Source organism: Xyrauchen texanus, chromosome 25 (assembly GCF_025860055.1).
Source record: "Xyrauchen texanus isolate HMW12.3.18 chromosome 25, RBS_HiC_50CHRs, whole genome shotgun sequence".
Lineage (NCBI taxonomy): Eukaryota > Metazoa > Chordata > Actinopteri > Cypriniformes > Catostomidae > Xyrauchen > Xyrauchen texanus.
Window position 1 is genome coordinate 39,478,306 of NC_068300.1, and position 21,182 is coordinate 39,499,487.

General features: G+C 36.2%; 1 protein-coding gene across 3 annotated transcripts; it reads left to right on the forward strand.

The window, feature by feature from the left end:
- Positions 1-564: 564 nt before the first annotated feature.
- On the forward strand, positions 565-20,473 carry LOC127618726 (small integral membrane protein 29-like). Of its 3 annotated transcripts, none has more exons than XR_007967486.1 (7): positions 565-674; positions 3,486-3,737; positions 4,095-4,120; positions 6,920-7,025; positions 13,987-14,069; positions 14,441-14,563; positions 14,778-20,473. XR_007967486.1 is itself a non-coding variant. In XM_052091337.1 (5 exons), exons 2-5 carry the CDS (start codon positions 3,630-3,632, stop codon positions 14,059-14,061), a joined length of 315 nt encoding a protein of 104 aa, XP_051947297.1. In that variant the 5' UTR covers positions 565-674; positions 3,486-3,629; the 3' UTR covers positions 14,062-14,153. The 3 variants fall into 3 exon arrangements, 1 of the variants encoding a protein (XP_051947297.1); XR_007967487.1 differs by having other exon boundaries at positions 3,529-3,737; XM_052091337.1 differs by lacking the exons at positions 14,441-14,563; positions 14,778-20,473 and having other exon boundaries at positions 13,987-14,153.
- The last annotated feature ends 709 nt before the right edge of the window (positions 20,474-21,182 follow it).

The following is a 21,182-nucleotide window of genomic DNA, read 5'->3' on the forward strand; positions in this document are numbered from 1 at the left end:
ACATATCTTTGTTAGTGTGAAATATCTTTTAATCTATTCTCTCTGATATTCAATATATTAACTGGCATTCACAAATGTATCTTTATTTTACTGAAGACAACATTTGTGGCTTTAGAACGTCATCACATGATATATTTAGGGGGGAAAATCTATTTAAAGGGTTCAATGGGGTATGGTCTTTCTGTGCCGCCACTTCTCCACTATGAGGCGCTGTTCTCACAGATGACCTTAGTTCAGTTATCAGCTCTTTTTTTTTTTTTTCAGAAAAGCTTTGCTTTTATTTTGGCATTGCATTCATTCTGTTACATTGTGGTGTAATTAAATTAGTTTAGATTAATTCAACATTCAGTCTTCAAGGCCTTTTTTCTTTTGTAGTACATTTTTACCAAAAGAAGGTGAAAACTATTTTTAATTGTTCTTATTATAATTCTGATCAAATGTATTATAAATAAGCAAGACTTGTACTATCGATGTGATCTGATCCGCAAGTAGCAGTATATTTGATTTGTTTGGTGACATCTGGTGGTCAATAGTGTTCATTGACAGTGTCGTAACCCCTTTCAGCGACACCACCGTCACCATTTCGTTTTCATTACTGGACTTTCTTTACGTAAACACTGATTGTGGAGTTTAATGACTTGTGTTTTATTAACCGGATCAGGACTCATCTTACAGTTAAGTGCAAATCATTCTGCTGTTTTGCGTGTATCTGTTTATTTGAATGCGTTGTCGATGAAGTTTGACTGGTCATTATGCTTTCACGTGAGTCAGCAGCAGACATCGCAGTGCTCAATAACGTTTATAATTACCTTGACACTAATGGTATCTTATCAATGCTGGTCACCATAGTAATGTAACAATGTAAACAGATGACAGCTGCAGCCGATAGCGCACAATAATAATAATAATAATAATAATAATAATAATAATAATAATAATAATGTCATCAAATGCGTCTTTTTCCTCATAGTAATAACATTGACGATTTGGTCGTTAATATTTTTTATTTAATGGGGACTGTGTTTTATGGGGTTTATTGCATGGATTTCCATTAAATACAATAAGATTATATGTTTCCATAATAAGAAGAAAATACCTTTATTTCGCAGAATACATGTCGTTAAAAGATTGTTTATTGTATAGTTATTCTGCATACGGTTCTCATTGTCAACGGATTTATTTTGGATACAGAGCTTTATTTTTGCATATAGTAGTATGCCTACCGTAGTATACTTGGATATACTATGATAACAATATAACTTCATCTTGAGATTTGGGGTATTTGCAAGGTTGTTGGGGGTTCTCAAATTGTTGTAACCTTCATGTAAAATGTATTAAAATACTTTCCTTGCACCTTGAGTACACAGGAGTGTGCATAGCTTAATCATTAATAATAATTAAAAAAAAAAAAAACATTTTCAAATATATTTTCAAGGAACATATATAGGCTACACTGGCAGCCAAAAGTTTGGAACGATGTACAGATTTTGGTCTTATGGAAAGAAATTGGTACTTTTATTTTCCAAAGTGGCATTCAACTGATCACAATGTATAGTCAGGACATTAATAATGTGAAAAATTACTATTACAATTTGAAAATAATGTTCCGATTTTCTTAAACTACTTCAAAGAGTTCTCATGAAAAAAATACTCCACAGTTTTGCAGATCCTTTGGCATTCTAGCTGTGAATTTGTCCAGATAATGGGTGAAATTTCACCCCACTCTTCCTGTAGCACTTGCCATAGATGTGACAATCTTGTCGGGCACTTCTCACGCATCTTACAGTGTAGCTGATCCCACAAAAGCTCAATGGGGTTAAGATCCATAACACCCTTTTCCAATTATCTGTTGTCCAATTTCTGTGTTTCTTTGCCCACTCTAACCTTTTCTTTTTGTTTTTGTTTCAAGAGTGGCTTTTTCTTTGCAATTCTTCCCAGAAGTCCTGCACCCCTGAGTCTTCTCTTTACTGTTGTACATGAAGCTGGTGTTTAGCGGGTAGAATTCAATGAAGCTGTCAGCGGAGGACATGTGAGGCGTCTATTTCTCAAACTAGAGACTCTGATGTACTTATCCTCTTGTTTAGTTGTTCATCTGGTCTTCCACATCTCTTTTTGTCCTTGTTAGAAACAGTTGTCCTTTGAAGACTGTAGTGTGCACCTTTGTATGAAATCTTCAGTTTTTTGGCAATTTCAAGCACTGTATATCCTTCATTCCTAAAAACAATGATTGACTGATGAGTTTCTAGAGAAAGCTGTTTCTTTTTTGCCATTTTTGACCTAATATTGACCTTAAGACATGCCAGTCTATGGCATACTGTTGCAACTCAAAAACAAACACAAAGACAATGTTAAGCTTCATTTAATGAACCAAATATCTTTCAACTGTGTCTGATAAAATGGCTAGTGATTTTCTAGTACCAAATTAACAATTTAGCATGATTACTCTAGGATAAGGTGTTGGAGTGATGGCTACTGGAAATGGGGCTTGTCTAGATTTTATCAAAAACATTTATTTATTTTTTTGAATAGTGATGGTGCGTTTTTTTTTACATCAGTAATGTCCTGACTATATACACTTTGTTCAGTTGAATGCCAGTTCAACTTGGTTTTTGGTTACATGACAACAAAATGGCTACCCACATGTTGTACGCCACACAACTTTGATTTGGTGGACAGAAGTTTTTAAAATATTATTCACATTAAAAAAATGTCCTTCGCATTTTTATAAGAAAGAATAATTTAAGATTATTCCAAACGACATATGCCAAAAATATATATATTTTTTTTCAAGAATTTCAGCTTTTTATGAGGCTTTGATTTTTACCATCTCTAGACGGTTGCACCACATGACATCGTTTTACTTTATGGCCCAGAAAAATTATAAAAATGAATATGAACTTAGTTGCTTTTATAATGTATTTTCAAATAATGTAAGAGATCTAGATGAAAGAATTAGCTTTCCCTCATTGGCACACTCACATGGTAAATGCCCAAACACCATAGCATAACCACTGTTAGTGACAAGCTGAATCTAAAAAAAAAAATTATTAGAAATCCAATTCCAAAAACAACTGATACTGAAAATGTTTAACAATATCAAACACATAAAGTAAGCACACTGTACATAGACATTTAATAGTATTCTCAATCAAAAACCATTAACAAAATCTCAAGTGCCTTGGAAATTTCTAGTGAATATACAGTCTAGAAAATCAATTAATTCTTGAAATCACAAACGACTGAAAAAGTGATGAAAATAATAGTTCTAAAAGGTTGAGAACCCTGAATACAGTCATTTGTTTGCTGCAATACACCATTGAATCACCAATGAATCTAACAGAAAAAACTCACTTGTGATGAAAATAATGTCAAAGTGCAAAAAAATGATTATTAACTATAGATAATATTAATTAATAATGATCTTATTTATTTCAGACCAATCTGATAGAAAATCATCAACACTATTTTGTCTTGCATTCCTGCAGGTGTCTTCATCCATAAATGACTGTGTTCTCTTGGATTTCACAGCCATTAGTGGGGCAGAGAGAGCATTTGGGAGTCACACACGGGCAGAAGATGAGTGGTAAACAGACGATTGGAGCATGGTCCGCCTCTGAGTGCTCTACAGTATGAACAGCACCACACAGCCCCCTCACATTATCAATGGAGATGTGGCCGTTAGCTATGTGCTTGTCCCGCTCTTCCTCATCATTGTGATCGGGATTGTCACTGCAGTGGTAGGTGCCGTATATGATGCATGTATAGGCGTGCATGATATAGCCTCTTCATTTGTAAAACTGTTTCACTGTGTGCTAGTGTGACGGGAGGAATGTGATGTTGCATGATGGTGTAATTTAATTGTGGAATATGTGCAAGGCATAAGGTCTTTATTATGGTGTGGACATGGTGTATTGTGCATATGCAAACGTTGTCTGCTGCATATTCCCTTGGCAAAAAATAGCTGCATGTTTTGACAACTGCAGAGTTATCATTATTATCTTTTATAGCATGTTAAAGGGTGTTACAGGCATTCATGTATAATTTTGTATATTATGAAAATATAGTAAAATGATAAAGTATCTTCTTTTTTACAGGTGACGTACATAAGAAGGAAACAAAGGTAAATAAACATTTTACACCACTTTTAAAAGACATTAAGATTTCTGTATAAGATGTCAACAACTCTTCAACCTTGCTTCATATTGGTAGCTGACATCATGAACATCTTTTTCAACATCAAGATTGTATTATGTGGTGTTACATGATGTAGTGGCGATGAAAATGAAGAGGCAAAATCGGCAATTCGATTTTTTTCTTTTCTTTTTTGCTTAACGTAGGCCTATATGGAATGATTTTTACGCATTTGATACTGTGACAAAACAGCGCTGTCCATCTTGCTGATGTTGTTTGATGTCTGATGTTGATGTTTTCAAAGTTGAATTGGCATAAGTAGCCTAAAATCCCCAAAATAGCTTGTATTAAATTGAGATAACGTTAGTAGCCTGTGGCTGTTAATGAACATGTTTCCAGTTTAGTTATTTGACCGTCGAGGGTTTTCTGTTCAGTGATCAGAAAATAGAGCTGTCCAGCGTGCTGATCTCGTTCTATGTCTGATTTTGTTGGCTCTTTGGTTATAGGGCTGTTGAGAACACTTTTTTGACTGTGGAGGATGCTGTTTAGAAAGCTAATTTTAACAGTTTCCCAATTGCTTGAATGTGGTAAAAATGTGTTGCAAAGTATGTTCACAATGTATTTTAAAAAGAAAGACAAACGTGTTTAAAATGTTTTGAAAAAATTAGGGCTGTCGATTTAACGTGTTAATAACGTGGGATTAATTTTACAAAAAATAACACGTTAAAAAAATTTACGCAATTAATCGCAATGCTTTCCTGAGAAATTCCTGAGAAATGCAAGCTTGTAGTACCACCTGTTTACATTCCTGTAGCAGAAGAGTTAATCATTGATAAGACAATATAAAAAGTGGCTTTAGAATACAATGTATTGTTTACTACCATATTATTGATCATAAGTCAATCATTGTCATACAGTTCACAGCAATCCATTTCACAAGTGAATTTGTCAATCAGTTCGAGATTTATTATGAGGGCTTGTTTAAGGACCTCAATGTACAGCTGTGTCAGACAGCTGCGTCAGACAAGTCAGGGGTATACATAGACCACAATACTACAGATATATTTTACAATAATGCCAAGACATTATATTCATTACAAAGTGCTTTCCAATGCTTTGGAGTTGTTGCAGGTACAAATAAGTATTTTTTATATTAACTTAAGTTATCAAAACTGTGAAAACCAAATAAAATGTCTTTATAAAGCAAAGTAAAACTAGTTAAAATAGAGGTACTTACAAACAAACAAAATTTTGGAAAAAAAAGCGTGGACACATTCCCAAAAAAGATGAGGGGCAGATTCATCTACAGCATTAAAGAAGGAGCAAAGTGTATTTATTTCAGGGAGCATGTTTCTTAAATAAAGATTGACTGGGTAAAAACGGTGTAACAGTTTAAAGGACACATCCTTATCCTTGTTGGTAATTAAATATTTGTGAGGTAAAGACCATACGACCTGCGTCAGACATGCTTGTGTCGCGACTTGTGTGTGTTGCGTCATAAAAATAAAATGTTTAGGTCACTGTGTCAAGTTAAATATAGTTTAATACTCAATCTTTAAACACATCTTGAGATTCCTTAGTTCACATTTGCGCTCCTTCAAGTATTTTGAACGCAAGAACGTAACGCATGTCTGTGTTGTGTGTCCGCTGAAGGGTTGTTAATGTTTTGTTCACTATAATAAACTATGTGTTGCTCACACATCTGAAATTTCACTTACTGCCCTCTGGAGTAAACAGGTGGTACTACAAGCTTGCATTTCTCAGGAATTTCTCAGGAAAGCATTGCGATTAATTGCGAACATTTTTTGTAAAATTAAATCGCACGCTATTAACGCGTTAAATCGACAGCCCTAATATATATTTATATAGTTTTTTAATATTTAAAGATAACTATGTATATTTATTTCATCATTATATATTGAATTATTGTTATATTTCTCAGCAAATATTTGTATATGCGATTAATCGTGATTAATAATCGGGACACCATGTAATTAATTCGATTAAAAAAAAATTACAGCCCTAGAAAAAATATAATCTATTTCAAAATGAAACTAAAATAAAAAGTTTATCTTAATAAAAGTATATTGATTAAATAAATTGAGTGGAACATAGCCTAGCAATACTAATAATAGTATTACTACTACTACTAATAGTAGTAGCCTAGTAGTACCAATAATATTAGCATAAGTAGTGGTTGTGTCGGCTGTTTTCAAGTTATCTAGGGGGAAGCTCACATTCACCCAATTTGAAAACCCCTGGTGTAAATAATTGTAAATATTACAAGTTATGCATGTAAACAATGTGAGCAAAATGGACATTATAACTGGAATAAACCCAAACGAATTGAAGTTGAATCAAAATCTAATCGAATCCTGATAATGTGTTATATCGATATATTGCAAAATATCAAATTGTGACATATGTATTGAGATGCGTGTCGTATCGTGAGGTGTTTGCTGATACCCTGCCCCAAGTACAGTATAAGGGAAAGTGTTACATTTTTTGTGCTGCAGCTCATCATAATTCTAAGTTTTTCTCTTTTTTGCAATTCAGTTATATGATCCTGCAGTGTGACAAATTAATTAGCAAACTAACCATATTTCATGAAGTCTCTCTATTAATGTAAACTCAGAAAAACTGCATGTAGAATAACTGTCCAAAGTCTGGACTTTACATTATTATTTAAAACATTACTTTTTACTGCCTTGAAACGGTCAAAGTAGTTGTTTGTTCATAGCAAAATACGATTTAAACAGCTTGTGTGCGTGTGCGTGTGTGTGTTTAGGATTGATAGACTTCGGCATCAGTTGCTACCGGTCTACACATATGACCCAACTGAAGAGCTGAACGAGGCAGAACAGGAAATTCTTTGGAAAGAGGAAGACACAAAGGTACTCCATCAAATAATTTTATCCTATTGCATCAAATGAAAAACACTGATGTCTAAGGCTGACATCTTCTTATAGAGTGCAGATGTGTGCATACTATACACCTTACCTTTAGAAGAAACTGATTGAATACATTAAGTGCATCCGAGAGCGTGCAAGAGGTTATTCCAAGCAATAAACTGTCTAAACTGAAGTTGCACCACCAGTGGGGCTGGGAACCAAGAATTGGTTCTTGTTCAGAAAATTTTGGTTTGATTTTCATGACCGTTCCCAAACGCGCATTCTGCCGAAGCAAATGTAGCACTGTATTGAAATAATCTGTAGACTGATTCCCGAACAAATGACTCTTATGAGCCAGTTCTTTTGAATCTACAGTTTGAAATGTAAAGATACACATGAGTTTTGTTGTAATCGGTAGAATTTTATAAAATAATAAATTAATGATTAAAATGTTATAAAAGTTTTTGTTGATTTAGATTTTTTTATTAATATGTAGTTGTATTAAATTTATCTCTGATGTATTATTTTTGTATAAATCTGAAATTATATCAATAGTTAGCACCAGACTGCTGAGGTAGTAAATGTAAAACAACTGCAATAATAATTTCCAAATAATTCTTCTTCTAAAGTACTAAAAGAATTGTTAATGGAACCTTTAAGGAATGGGAATCATTAAGAGGAATCAGCACCAGAATTCTCATCCCTACCCAATAGCCTGCCAGTATCAACTACTTTATTAATAGTATTAAGTATCAAATCAATATGACCCGTAACTCTGATATTTTCTGTAACAAAGAGCTTACATCTAATTGTCAAAATGTTGTCAACTATAAAAAATACTAAAACAAACTCTTCCTCATCAAACTCATTAAAAACTTTTACTTACAGCTTTCACTACTGTCGATAGGCCAGTTAAGGGCTCAACAAAATAATGACAAGACACTTGGGCCTAAAATCTATATAAACAACATTTTCAGTGTTCCAGGCAAAAATAATCTCTTGTAGCTCCTTGGGAGCACTAACATCTTTTGACAACATGACTTTGTTTAAAAAGAGAGCTAGCTTTCAAACAAAGAGCATTATTTCAGTTATTTGTCTCTTCAGTATTTTTTCCCCTGGGAATATCCTGAGGTTACATGCTTTGCTCTGTGGTGATGAGGATTTCACTAACTGTTTATGTCTCTCATACTGGGGTAAGAATCTACAATCTGCATTACGAGTTGAAACAGTGCGGTACCTTCCCCCATCACCCATCAGTCAGTCTGCTTCAGCAGTTTTCTATCACTATGGTGGTGAATTGGACCTCCGCCCTTTCTGAACTAACAGTACATATAGGCTATGCACCTTTATGTCAGCACTGTTGCTCATGGTTTTAGTCTGAATAGGTTGCCTTTGGGGTTTGTTGCTTATACTGTATATCAGCATTACTAGACCTACATTACCAGTCAAAAGTTGACTTATTCTTCATTATCACTTTTATCACATTTTAGAAAAATAGTAAAGTCATTAAAACTAAGAAATAATGGGAGTCTGCCATGCGAGGTCCAGATGTGTAAACATTGAGCTCTGCGCACTTTGCTAGTTTTAATACTTTTTATGTCATAAACCGGTGAGATTCGATACACCCTGATCCTTAACTGTTCTAGGAAGACAATATGTCAAAGAATTCAAAATCCTCGAGCTCTGGAGACATTAAAAGACACTTACGTGCTCAAGCTGACACCCCCGAGCAACAGGCCACAAGCCCGGGAGCTGATTTGGCAGCAGAAGTGAAGGAAATTCTGCGAAAATCGTTGAACGTGTCGGCAATGCTGACAAAGTTTGTTGCTGATTTGGAGGATCTTGCTGTAATACGTCAATCGATCACTGCCATGGAGACATAATTCTCTGAGGTGGTTACAAGAGTGGGGGATGTCAAGAAACGGCTCGATTATCTGGAGTCATCGGAGAGGGAATTAACTGCTAATCCGCTAGCGACCAAGAGGGAGACAGGCCCCTATCAATTCTGGTCAAATTTCTGAGATCATCCGATAAAGTTTTTGTGTTACGCGAGGTGAGGAGTAAAGGAAAGCTTTCTTGGAAGAACCACAGCATTTTCTTATTCCCAGACTTTGCGAATTCGACAAGAGAGAAACGTGATAGATTCAAGGAATGCAAGAAACTCTTACATCAACGTATGGTCGCTTTTGCACTGATATTCCCTGCCAAATTGAGAGTAGATGCTAAGGATGGCCGTAAAACATTGAAATGCCCACAGAAAGCAATGTCCTTCATAAAGTCAATGCACTGAGTAAGTTATTTTGTGGTACTCACATTTCAGCCAAGTGGACCGACTCACTGAACATCCACTTGACCGTCCGAGGAAGCTGAGCAGAGCGCCTTTTTTGTTTCTTTTTGTGCTGGTTCCGCTAGTGGCTGATGTTTGTTTTGTGGAGGAACACACCTTCGGTACAGTTATGTGGATGACTCTACGTGATCTTAGTGTTTATTCCACCTATTGGCTGGAGTTTGTTTTACAGATTATCTTCTGTTGTGTAATTCTGTCTCACAAAATTTGTATGGCAACACCGGACTTGAGCAATATGACAGCAAATTTGTTGCGGGGGCTCTCGTAAGTGTACATGGACTTTGAGTTTAGAGAGATGGACAGTTGGCACTGTCGTGTGTGGGATTTTAGTGCACATTTTTCTTTTTGACTCTAGAACAGATTTATTTTATATATCTAAGTCCCTCATTTCATCTGTTGTTGATTGCTCAATTGGAAACATCTTAGTCTCAGATCACGCCCTGGTGAGTTTAGAGGTGTTGCCACATATGGAGAAAAGGAAATCATATAGTTGGTGCTTTAATGTATCCCATTTGCAAAATCCTGAATTCCAACAAATGCTTAAGGCTGAAATCAATGTTTATATGGAGACCTACTGGTCCTCATTATCCTCTGTGGGTGTGGCTTGGGAGGCACTTAAGGCGGTTCTTAGGGGTCGGATTATATAGTATGCCTCATTCATAAAAAAATGCAAAGCACGTGAACTCGTGGAGTTGGAAGGGAGTATTAAAAGTGCCTTTCATTTCATGTCATTTCTTTTATCTATGATTGGGAAGGTTAAAGTTATTCAAATGAATTGTATTCCAAAATTCAACTACCTGCTACAATCAAATCAAATCAAATCACTTTATTGTCACACTACCATGTAGTCATGACAGTGACGAGACATATACCAATTACAGTAAACAACATACTTGCACAACACAATTTACATATCAAATGTACACATACTTACACAACACAATAATTATATACAATGTACAGTAGACAATACACACAATATAGAATACACAATATACAATAAGTAAAGAGTATATGAAATATATATATATATATATATATATATATATATATATATATATAAGTAGTTGTATTGAGGAGAATATGTTGACAGTCCAGTGTGAGATTATAGATGAATAAAGTGCAGTGCTAATTATTGATCCTGATAGATCAAGTGTTCAACAGTCTGACTGCTTGGGAGAAGAAGCTGTCATGTAGTCGGCTGGTGCGGGTCCTGATGCTGCGATACCGCCTGCCTTATGGTAGAAGTGAGAACAGACCATGACTCGGGTGACTGGAGTCTCTGATGATCCTCCGAGCTTTTTTCACACACCGCCTTGTATATATGTCCTGGAGGGAGGGAAGCTCAACTCCGATGATGTTTCTGGCAGTTCGCACCACCCTTTGCATGGCTTTGCAGTTGTGGGCGGTGCTATTGCCGTACCAGGCGGTGATGCAGCCAGTCAGGATGCTCTCTACAGTACTAGTGTAGAAACGTGTGAGGATGTGGTGGTTCATTCTAAACTTCCTCAGCCGTCTCAGGAAGAAGCGGCGCTGGTGAGCCTTCTTCACAACCATGTGAGATCCTCAGTAATGTGGACACCGAGGAACTTGAAACTGCTGACTCTCTCTACCGGTGCTCCGTTAATGGTGATGGGGCTGTGTTCTCCGTCTTTCTTCCTGAAGTCCACTACAAGCTCCTTGGTTTTACTGACATTGAGGGAGAGGTTGTGCTCCTGACACCAGCGTGTCAGAGCGTGCACCTCCTCTCTGTAGGCTCTTTCATCATTGTCAGTGATCAGACCTACCACCGTCGTATCGTCAGCAAACTTAATGATGGTATTGGAGCTATGTGTTGCCACACAGTCATGTGTGTACAGGGAATACAGGAGTGGGCTGAGAATACAGCCCTGCGGGGCTCCAGAGTTGAGGGTCAGTGATGAGGAGATGTTGCTGTCCATTCTAACCACCTGACATCTGCCTGACAGGAAATCCAGGTTCCAGCTGCACAGCGAGCTGTTTAAGCCCAGAGCCTGGAGTTTCTCATCAAACTTGGAGGGCACTATGGTGTTGAATGCTGAGCTGTAGTCTACAAACAGCATTCTCACATATGTGTTCCTTTTTTCCAGATGGGAGAGAGCAGTGTGTAGTGTAGATGCAATGGCATCATCAGTGGAGCGGTTGTTGCGGTAGGCAAACTGCAATGGGTCCAAAGAGGTGGGCAGAACAGAGCAGATGTAATCTCTGATTAACCTCTCGAAGCATTTGCTGATGTTGGGGGTCAGAGCAACAGGACGCCAGTCATTTAAGCAAGTGATTATAGCTTGCTTCGGTACAGGCACAATGGTTGATGTTTTGAAGCATGTGGGGACTACAGACAGGGAGAGGGACAGATTGAAAATGTGCGTAAAAACACCAGCCAGTTGATTCGCGCACGCTCTGATGACGCGGCCCGGGCGGCGTTATTGTCCTCGAAAGGAGCATAAAATGTATTAAGTTCGTCCGGGAGAGATGCAGTGTTTATGGCGGAGTCTTTATTCCATTTGTAGTCTGTGATGGTGTTAATTCCCTGCCACATACTTCTGGAGTCAGTGGTGTTGAACTGACCTTCAAGCTTGTGCCTGTACTGGTGTTTGGCTGCACTGATAGTGTTACGGAGGGCATAACTGGCTTGTTTACGCTCCTCCGTGTTAGAAGAATTAAAAGCGGAGGTCCGCGCAATGAGTGCCGCGCGAACATCGCCATTAACCCATGGTTTCTGGTTGGGGTATATCTGTATTGTTTTGGTCGGAACAACGTCCTCTACGCACTTCCTGATGAAACACGTTCAGCGTAAACCTCGATGTCGTCATCAGAGGCGGACCGGAACATCTCCCAGTCCGCGTGATCAAAACAGTCTTGTAGCACAGAGTCTGATTGGTCCGACCAGCACTGGATCGTTCTGAGGGTGGGTGCTTCCCGTTTCAGTTTCTGCCTGTAAGATATGGCCACACCTAATGTTTTTGCTATCTCTCTGATGGGTTTGTTTTGATTTATATTGACAGCTCTTTGGATCTCATATTGAGAGTTGACAGCAACAGATTCCAAATGCAAATAGCACACTTGAAATGAACTCTGGACCTTTTATCTGCTCCTTGTAAATGGGATAATGAGGGAATAACACACACCTGGCCATGGAACAGCTGAGCAGCCAATTGTCCCATTACGTTTGGTCCCTTAAAAAGTGGGAGGCACATATACAAACTGATGTAATTCCTACACCGTTCACCTGATTTGGATGTAAATACCCTCAAATTAAAGCTGAAAGTTTAAAGCACATCTTGTTCGTTTAATTTCAAATCCATTGTGGTGGTGTATAGAGCCAAAAAGATTTGAATTGTATCGATGTCCCAATATTTATGGACCTGACTGTATAATTTGATTCCATATTTTATGTTGTGTTTGTTTGTTTTATAACTGGAATCAATAAAAATGGTTAATAACAAAAAACTATGAAATAATATAAATGGGAATTATGTAGTGAACAAGAACATGTTATTATTTTGCTTCTCAAAATTGTTTTTGTTTTTTTAAGAAATTCACATGTAGGCACAACTACTGTAACTGTAATAAGATCGTAAGAAACATACATTCAATCAAGTGTGTCCAACATTGTATGTCAAGTTTTAGAACCAGCTGAGCCCCTATGTGCCAAAATACATTTACTCTGTAAAACCAGGAAGTGGAAATTGTGATTTTCTTTATTTAATTTGCTTGTTAGCTTTTATAATTATTTATTCATGTTCAAAAGGTACTTTATCACACGTGCCATTGGAAAGAGAATTGAGAAAATTACCGGCTATAAATATTTCTTAATGGCCCTGAAACTGCCATCTGTTAAGCATTATTTATATTGAAGTATATATTTTGTCCTAATTACTATAGAACTTTTTATTTCACTGCTTATTGCAATATATAAAGTGGCAAAATGCACATTCCAGTGCTAAAGTGTGATATTACGACCAGTGTTGTGTGTAATCTGATTACAAATTAATTAGTAACTGTAATCTGTTATACATTTTTATTCAAAAATAGTGTAATGCATAACATTTTTTAATTCTTATAATCAGTGACCTTCCCTAAATGTAATAATGTTTAAGTATATTACTAGAGTAGGACACATACTCTATTTCTTAAATAATATTTTCTGCGAAAAATGTTTTAGAAAAGGAACTATAAAGTCATTAGTAATGTGATAACTTTCTAACGAATTAGTCATTAAAGTAATCCGATTACACATTTTTAGAAGTAATTTATAATGGATTACCTTTTTGTTTAACCAACACTGATTTACGAATGCATGTTTTTAATATTTTAAATAAAAAATCAGATTTTAATCTTTTCCTATTTTATAAACATACACAATATAAAGTGACTAAAAAAAAATTAAGCAATGATTTATCACAATTACACACTGCCAGCATTAATGCATATTTCCTGCAGTATGTCATTGCTCATTACATCAAGTTTAAAAGGGGTATTTTCTTTTTACTTGTATGTAATTCTATGCAAACATTGTGATGTGTAGCTACTGTATGCTCTATAATAATTTACATTTCATGAATGTGAACATCGATCAGTTATTTTTTTTCTTTCTAGGTGGTAAAGGGTTGGATGAGGACATATCAGCAGCGGCGAACCCTTGACCCGCTGTCAAAGGATCCTGACGCATGAAAATGAAGGTTTGCTGCATGAAAGACCCATTTCCGTGTAACAAATTTCTCTATATTCATGTTTTTGTGATTTTGCACACAGTCTGGGAGCCTTGTTAATAATTAGTCTTTAACTATAATTAAATGTTGTGAAAGCAGCTATAAAAGTAGTTTAATGACAGTCAAGCTACTAACAAAAAAGTAGTTAAATGACCAAAGTTCTGCCAGGAAACTTTGTGGCGTAAGCTGATTGGTTCTCTGAACTTGTTATCTGTTAGCCAATGGCTCACTAACATGTGACTTGTTAAGCCAATCGGCTTGCATTGTGTAAGCTGATTGGTCCTTTGACATGGCTAACCAAGCAACTTGGTCTCTCTCTGTCTTACATTTATATTGTTCAGTTTTGCAGATAAGGTGGTTTCTCACGCTGCAAGAGTTTCTCACTAAAAACCCCACCTCCACCCCAGCTTCACATGTCTAGATATGCTACATGGGGAGTCAAAGTCCCTTATAAAATGGTTTAGGTGAGTGTGTTTGATTTCTCCCTCAAGGCTGCAGTGCTACTCATTGGAAAATGTTGGCCATTTCTGGAAAAACTACTGTACAATTAGCTACTGTCATGCTACTGAAAGTTGTTAATAGCATCGCTCCTTTAAGTTAGTTAATCCCCAACACTGCTATAACTATAATATAATGTCTAATAACATAATTGTCTCATGGCATTTGCCTGTATTGCAGATTTAGAAGATGGAGAATTTTGAGCAATTATCTACTAATTTACATTTGGCCATTTGAAGCGATGAGTCTCAAACATCTTTTCAGCCCCTCTGTGTCATGAGAAGTCTACAGGACGCTGGTGACTCCTCACACAGCGTTGGATGATTTCACCTCAGGTTACTTCCTGCAAATATGGTCCAATATAGTGCCACAATTTCACCTCTGAAGAGCAGCAAATTTGTTGTTTGAACAACTCTCGGTTTACTAAGACTCAAGAAAGACGTTCACTGTTATGTTTCGTTATTTATTCTAGTTTTATGAATTATTCTGATGTTCTGTGCTTTTAAATCCCTGTCCGAGCCATTTCATATTAGCCATATTGATTATGCATGAATGTAATGTGTTCTGGAGTGTAAACCAAAACCATGCTGGTTTACAGTGGCTAGCTGATCCTTTAAACCAGTTGTTTTCAACTAGTTTAGCTGTAAGTCCCAAATATTAGAGTGCCAAATTTCACTAGCTTCAATGTCCAAATGATGTGATTTTAAAATACTGAGCAGTTTTATTTGATGCACTGCTTTACAAGTCATCAAAGATATGGAAAGCATTTCCTTCTCCCTTTTTAAATGTTACTGATAAGCCTATTTATTTTTCTATTCTTACACTACGTGTCCACTGGTGTGAAAGAATTTCACTCAATACCACCCGAAATGCTAGAGGTCAGTCGCCGGGGATGTGTGTTGGTAAAATGTACAGTTGTGTGGGTATGTTTAGTCAGTACTTTCCATGTACATTAAAAGTTTGATTTCGTCAGACTAAAATAATAATTTGAAAATGCGATTGTAGCGACTTGAAAGCTCGTGTGGAAATCCTCAACAAAGTTAATGATAAGCATTCACTTTTAAGCATAAAAGAGCATTACATGATAATAAAACTTGTTTACTACACGTTTGCAGAGATGGGTGTGTTATATACTAGGGATGTCCCGATATCATTTTTTTTGAGAACCAATACCTTTCTGATATTTTCCGATACAGTTTTTTCGATTATTTCAATTTTATCATCAAAATGGTGTTTAAATGAGTTAATTTATTTAAACTTTAATCAAATTAAAATCTTAATTTTCAACATAATGTTGTATTATTTTTTATCAAATAAAGTGCTTATATACAGAACCTCACAGCACAATCCAAATTACAGCATCGAGTTCTACTTTGTCAAATAATGTGCTGCATATCAGAGCATTGCAAATGTAATATATTGCTTAAATATAATACAATTACCATTGATTTATTATTATTAGTAGTAGAAATACAGTGAATATTACATAACTTTACAATAGTGATATATTTCTTTAAAAAACAAATTGTATTTAAATTGAGCTTTTATTTTGAAGTGTTTTTGTGTGATAATGTTTTCTTTTCAGTCCAGAAAAGCTGGTTGCTACATGACTCAAAGTGATTATTAAACTGCAAAAGCCTGCTACTTAATTAAATAAGTATGTACTCTGTATGTGCCTCCTGCTACAAAGTGAATTTGCGCTCTGTTCACTGTCATCACAGAGCGCTTGATGCTCATGATGGTATTTTCCCAGTATGAGCCAAGAAGAAGCTTTAAAATGTACGTGCGGTGCAGCTGGCGTCGGCACAACACATTCACTAGTGCTCTGCTCACATTTGAAGCACGCTGCACATACAAAGTAAACTATACATTTATTTCATTAAATTGCAACTTTTGCAGATAATAATCTCACTAGGACATAACTTGATTAGAATTTGCACGCTGATTGTTTGACATTCGTACGTCAGATTGTATTGGTTTTTGGTATCAGAGCATTTTTACGAGCAAAGAGTACATGAGTGTATTGTTGGACCCTATTCAGATACTAGTAGCAGATACTAGCGGGACATCCCTATAAAATACGGAAATGATCATCTCTTTTGATAATCATACACATGTAGAACAAATGTAGCATTGCTTATCATAGTTTTTTCTCTGCAATTTGGTTGCTGGGAGATGATTCCGCTGACAGAGCTAACACCTGCTAAGCTAATGGAAGCATTGCAGTCATGTTTCCCTATTTGTCGTCTTGGGCAATGGAATGCTTGTTTGGAAATCGGAAATATCATGTAAGAATATAACACATCCGACTTTGAATGGAACGCGGCATAAGATTGTTTCAGTACAGTCACTAAAATCATCACATATGCATGTTTGCAGTGGAAAAAAATACTTTGTCTCCGAGTGTCCAACGTATAAATATTAAATTTATATTAACCAATGTAACTTTGGTTAACTAGTCTAAATAGTCTATACCATGTGAGAGCATGCTAACTGCATTTGACACAAAAATCCAAGTTAAGAATGTAATTTATGCGAAAAATCGGAATACCTCAAAACCAATTTGCGAATAAAGCAGCATTTCCATCCCATTTGGTCAAGTCACAGCCACTGTGGCTAGTTTATATGAAATAATTGTGGTTTAGAGCGTGCAGACAAAATCCACTGACGAACTTCATGTTTGCTAGCGTTCAACGGCCAATGTCTTATATCTTGAGCGAAATCGCGCCACGCAGTTCTGGTAAGTAATAGTAGCCAATAATTTTGATGACAGGCTTTTATTATGTTAGCCTGCTGGCTAGTTTAGTTCTGAGTGAATTATTCAGTCACATGACTTGAGGCTATTGTGACTTTTTTGATGAGAATCTTTGAATTTATGTGTTAAATGTGTTTCCAGTTTATGCGCATGTCTTCTTTTTGAAAAAATAAAATGTATCCACCAGCAAACGTATATGTGTTTTATGCGCATTTTTGGATCTTGGTGTTTCCAATCAGCATTTTTCTGTTATATCCCAACATTTGCATGAAAATACATGGATTGAAAAGCAGAAAATGGGATTTAAGAACTGAATACAGCAAGAACTCAAGCAGTATCATCCAATTTTTTTAACTCTTTTGACCGACGTCGCTGCCTTTTCTACACAGGCGTTTTTCGCTTGTCATTTGCATGAAGTTAAGCATTTCTCAACTTTTGACGCCATTCGTCCCTCTCTGCTTGCAATCCCTCACGCGAGCGTGTCGCTCAGCTCCCATTGAGAATGAATTTAAAATGCCTGCTCACGCCGCACCAGTGGACACATACTGTAACTATTTAAGTTTTTATGGTTAATTTCATTTTATTATTTGCATTTAGCATTGCGACCCTAAACGACCTGCAACCCATTTTTTTGCCACGACTTATGACCCACCAGTTGAGAACCACTCTTTTAAACTCACAGCTCTCTGAAAATTTTACTTTTGCCTGCATGAATGCCTGCATGTGATTGAGATTTTTACCACAATGGGATAGTACAAAATGACTGGGCAATATTTATTTTCAGTTTTTTGTTTATTTGGACAAAATGCAATGTGTTTAGTGACCTGTTTTACAGTCGCTAGAGTGCACTTGCTGTTAAAGATGTGTTACTGAGTGAAGATAGTGGTTGGATTGTTTAGATTATTCGAACATACTGAAGATACGTTCCACATTTAGAAACCTCCTGCCCATCATGTGCAAATGTGTTCCACACCTGGTGGTAGGAGGTCAAAACAAAGCGAAGCCAATGAACTCTACTTGGCCAAAAGTATATGGTAACCCCTTCTCATTAACATGTTTGGCTATTTTTAGCTACACGCTACTAACAGGTACATACAATGAGGTATACAGCCAAGCAAAAAGTAGAATGAGGAGTACTGAACAGTTCAGTGACTTTTAACATGGCACTGTCATAGGATGCCATCAGTTAAATTAGTCTGATGTGGAAGAACTTGACTAGCCTGCACAAAGTCCAAACCTGAACCCTATTGAACACCTTTGAAACAGTGACTGTGAGTCAGATCCCATCACCCAAAATCAGTGTCTGAGTGTCTGACCTCACTGATGCTCTTGTGTCTGAATGGGAGCAAATCATTAAGAAGAGTGGAACTTTACAGTAAGGAACTTACAATGGGAGTGAATGGGGCCAGTCCATAAACTTTAAAATAGTAAAATGTTTAATACATAAACATTTAACGTATTAACATGATTGTGTGGGATAGAATATACTTCTGTTACATGTACCTGCTTACAGGGTTTACCAGTGTTGCTTCGTCAATATTGGATACAACTTTACCAGACTGATGGTGCATTCAAGTCATGTTGGAAAGATCCTATTTACGAGCGCACATAAACGTTTGCAACAAAACTACATTTTCCATCATTAAATGTGGTCGCACAAGAATGATAAAATAGGTAGATAAAGCATCAATTGCACACCTAATGCGTGACTTTCCATTTATTTTGTTGCATTGGTGCTTAAAAAGCTTTCTGCCTACACTATGTGAAAAAGTAACTTAAGTCCTGTTGAAATGAGCTTGCATCAACCAGTTAGAAATCTGTAACGGGGTGTTTTATTGTTTCTTAATGATCACAGAAGTATTGTGGTTCTTGTATTCCAAAAAAACAATTATTTTTACAATTGTGAATGTGCCAGTGGTACATGTAAGGATGGATGTTTATATTCAGGAGTTTCTAAAGGAAGTTGGAGTTGGTTCACTGTATGGAAAGAAGAGTTGAAGTCGATAAATTGGTTGCAGGCAGGTGTAAAACGAGTCCGGATTTTGTAATGCTGTACCAGGTTTAACCCATTTGAACTTGGACTTGTTAGGCAAACTATATGGGTCCATCTGCAGGACAGGTGAAACTTCTGTCAAATATCTCAAAGCTGAAACGTTTTCATGTCCACAGTTGTGAGATCCTCTAGTTCAAGTGTCAGCTAAAAAAAAAAAATGGTGACACACAGTTTGCATATTTTAAGCTACCACCCATGTAATGATAACATTTTTATTTTTACAAGCCTATTTGTGTATTTTATGTTGAATCTCTATTATTAAAGTTGTCGCTTTATTAAATCATCTATTTTATTGAGTTAGTCTAAAGGGACAGTTCACAGAATCTATTCATTTTTATTGCAAGTTGGCGATTTGAGGAGACTTGAGGGATAGCGACCATTAGGCAATGTGACAAAGTGGAGTAGATGAGTGCAGACAGTGATCTGCTGCCTAACAATAATCTATTGACGACCAACAGAACACACTTGGCGGCGCTTCGTGAGCTCTTGCAATTGCATCGATGTAAGGGGGCATTATAGACCTTATTCACAGGAGTGTCATTTATCATTTTTACTCAGATTATTGTAAAGTCAAAATGTACAGTAATCTGCTTTAAGGTTCTCTCTTTCTTTCTCTTACTGTAAGACCTGTACAATTTTAACTTCAAGCGTTTAAAACTGCTTTAAACTTTTAGACAAGGTTTGTTAAACAAACATTATAGTTTGTCTCTACAAACTATACATTTCTAGGTCAGTACTTTTAAAAAGCTTAACCCTATAAAGCCTATATGAAATAATAGTCAGAAAATTCATTTTTAGAGTGGTTCCAAAAATATTCAGTTAGAATTATTAAGGCAAAAGGGTCCTATTATCTGGCTGGGGCCCTCATAGTCACAGACAGGGTTGGGAGGGTTACTTTTGAAATGTATTCCACTACAGATTACAGAATACATGCTGTAAAAATGTAATTTGTAATGTATTCTGTTCGATTACTGAAGGTCAGTAATGTATTCTAAATACTTTGGATTACTTCTTCAGAACTGGTGGATTTTTTTCAATTGTTTTTTCTATAAAATTCTGTCCATACAGTAAGACAAAATAAACATGTTAAAAATACATTCTCAGAATTTGTAGATATTTTTACAGGAAAACAAATCAAAAATTCTCATCAAGAATATGATTTTTGCCCTAATATCAAAGATCTTACTAGAAAAAAGAAATTATGATCCAACGTGAATTTTCTTGATAAATAAATATGATCGTGTCTGGTAACATGTGCATGTAAAATGGCTAGAAATAGCATTTTAGCTTCACATAAAGCTGACAATTTACACAAGGATTATTTCTATTTATTCTGCTCCAAACTTCAAACTTACTTCAATCTTACTTCAAACTTACTTCTCTATCTGCTCGTATGAATGTAACACATCATAAGAAAGTGTTTCACCGCTGTTCAAATGCACTTTGGATCGCATCATTTATATGTATCAATGTTTTCCATCTGAAAGCACTAAATATTAAATGAAACAAATTATAATAAGTAATCAAAATACTTTTTAAATGTAACTTCTAATTACCAATTACTTAAATTGTAACTGTAGTGGAAGTTATCTTGTATTTTAAAAATGTAATCCCATTACATATATTCTGTTACTCCCCAACACTGGTCACATTGCCCTATTGAGTGGGCCTTGTATAAGATGACAGCTGTGGGGGCCACATATTCAAGCGTATTTAAACCGGTTTTCAAAGTTGATGGTCTGCCAGACCTTGCAGATTACTTTTTAGTAAGTTACCC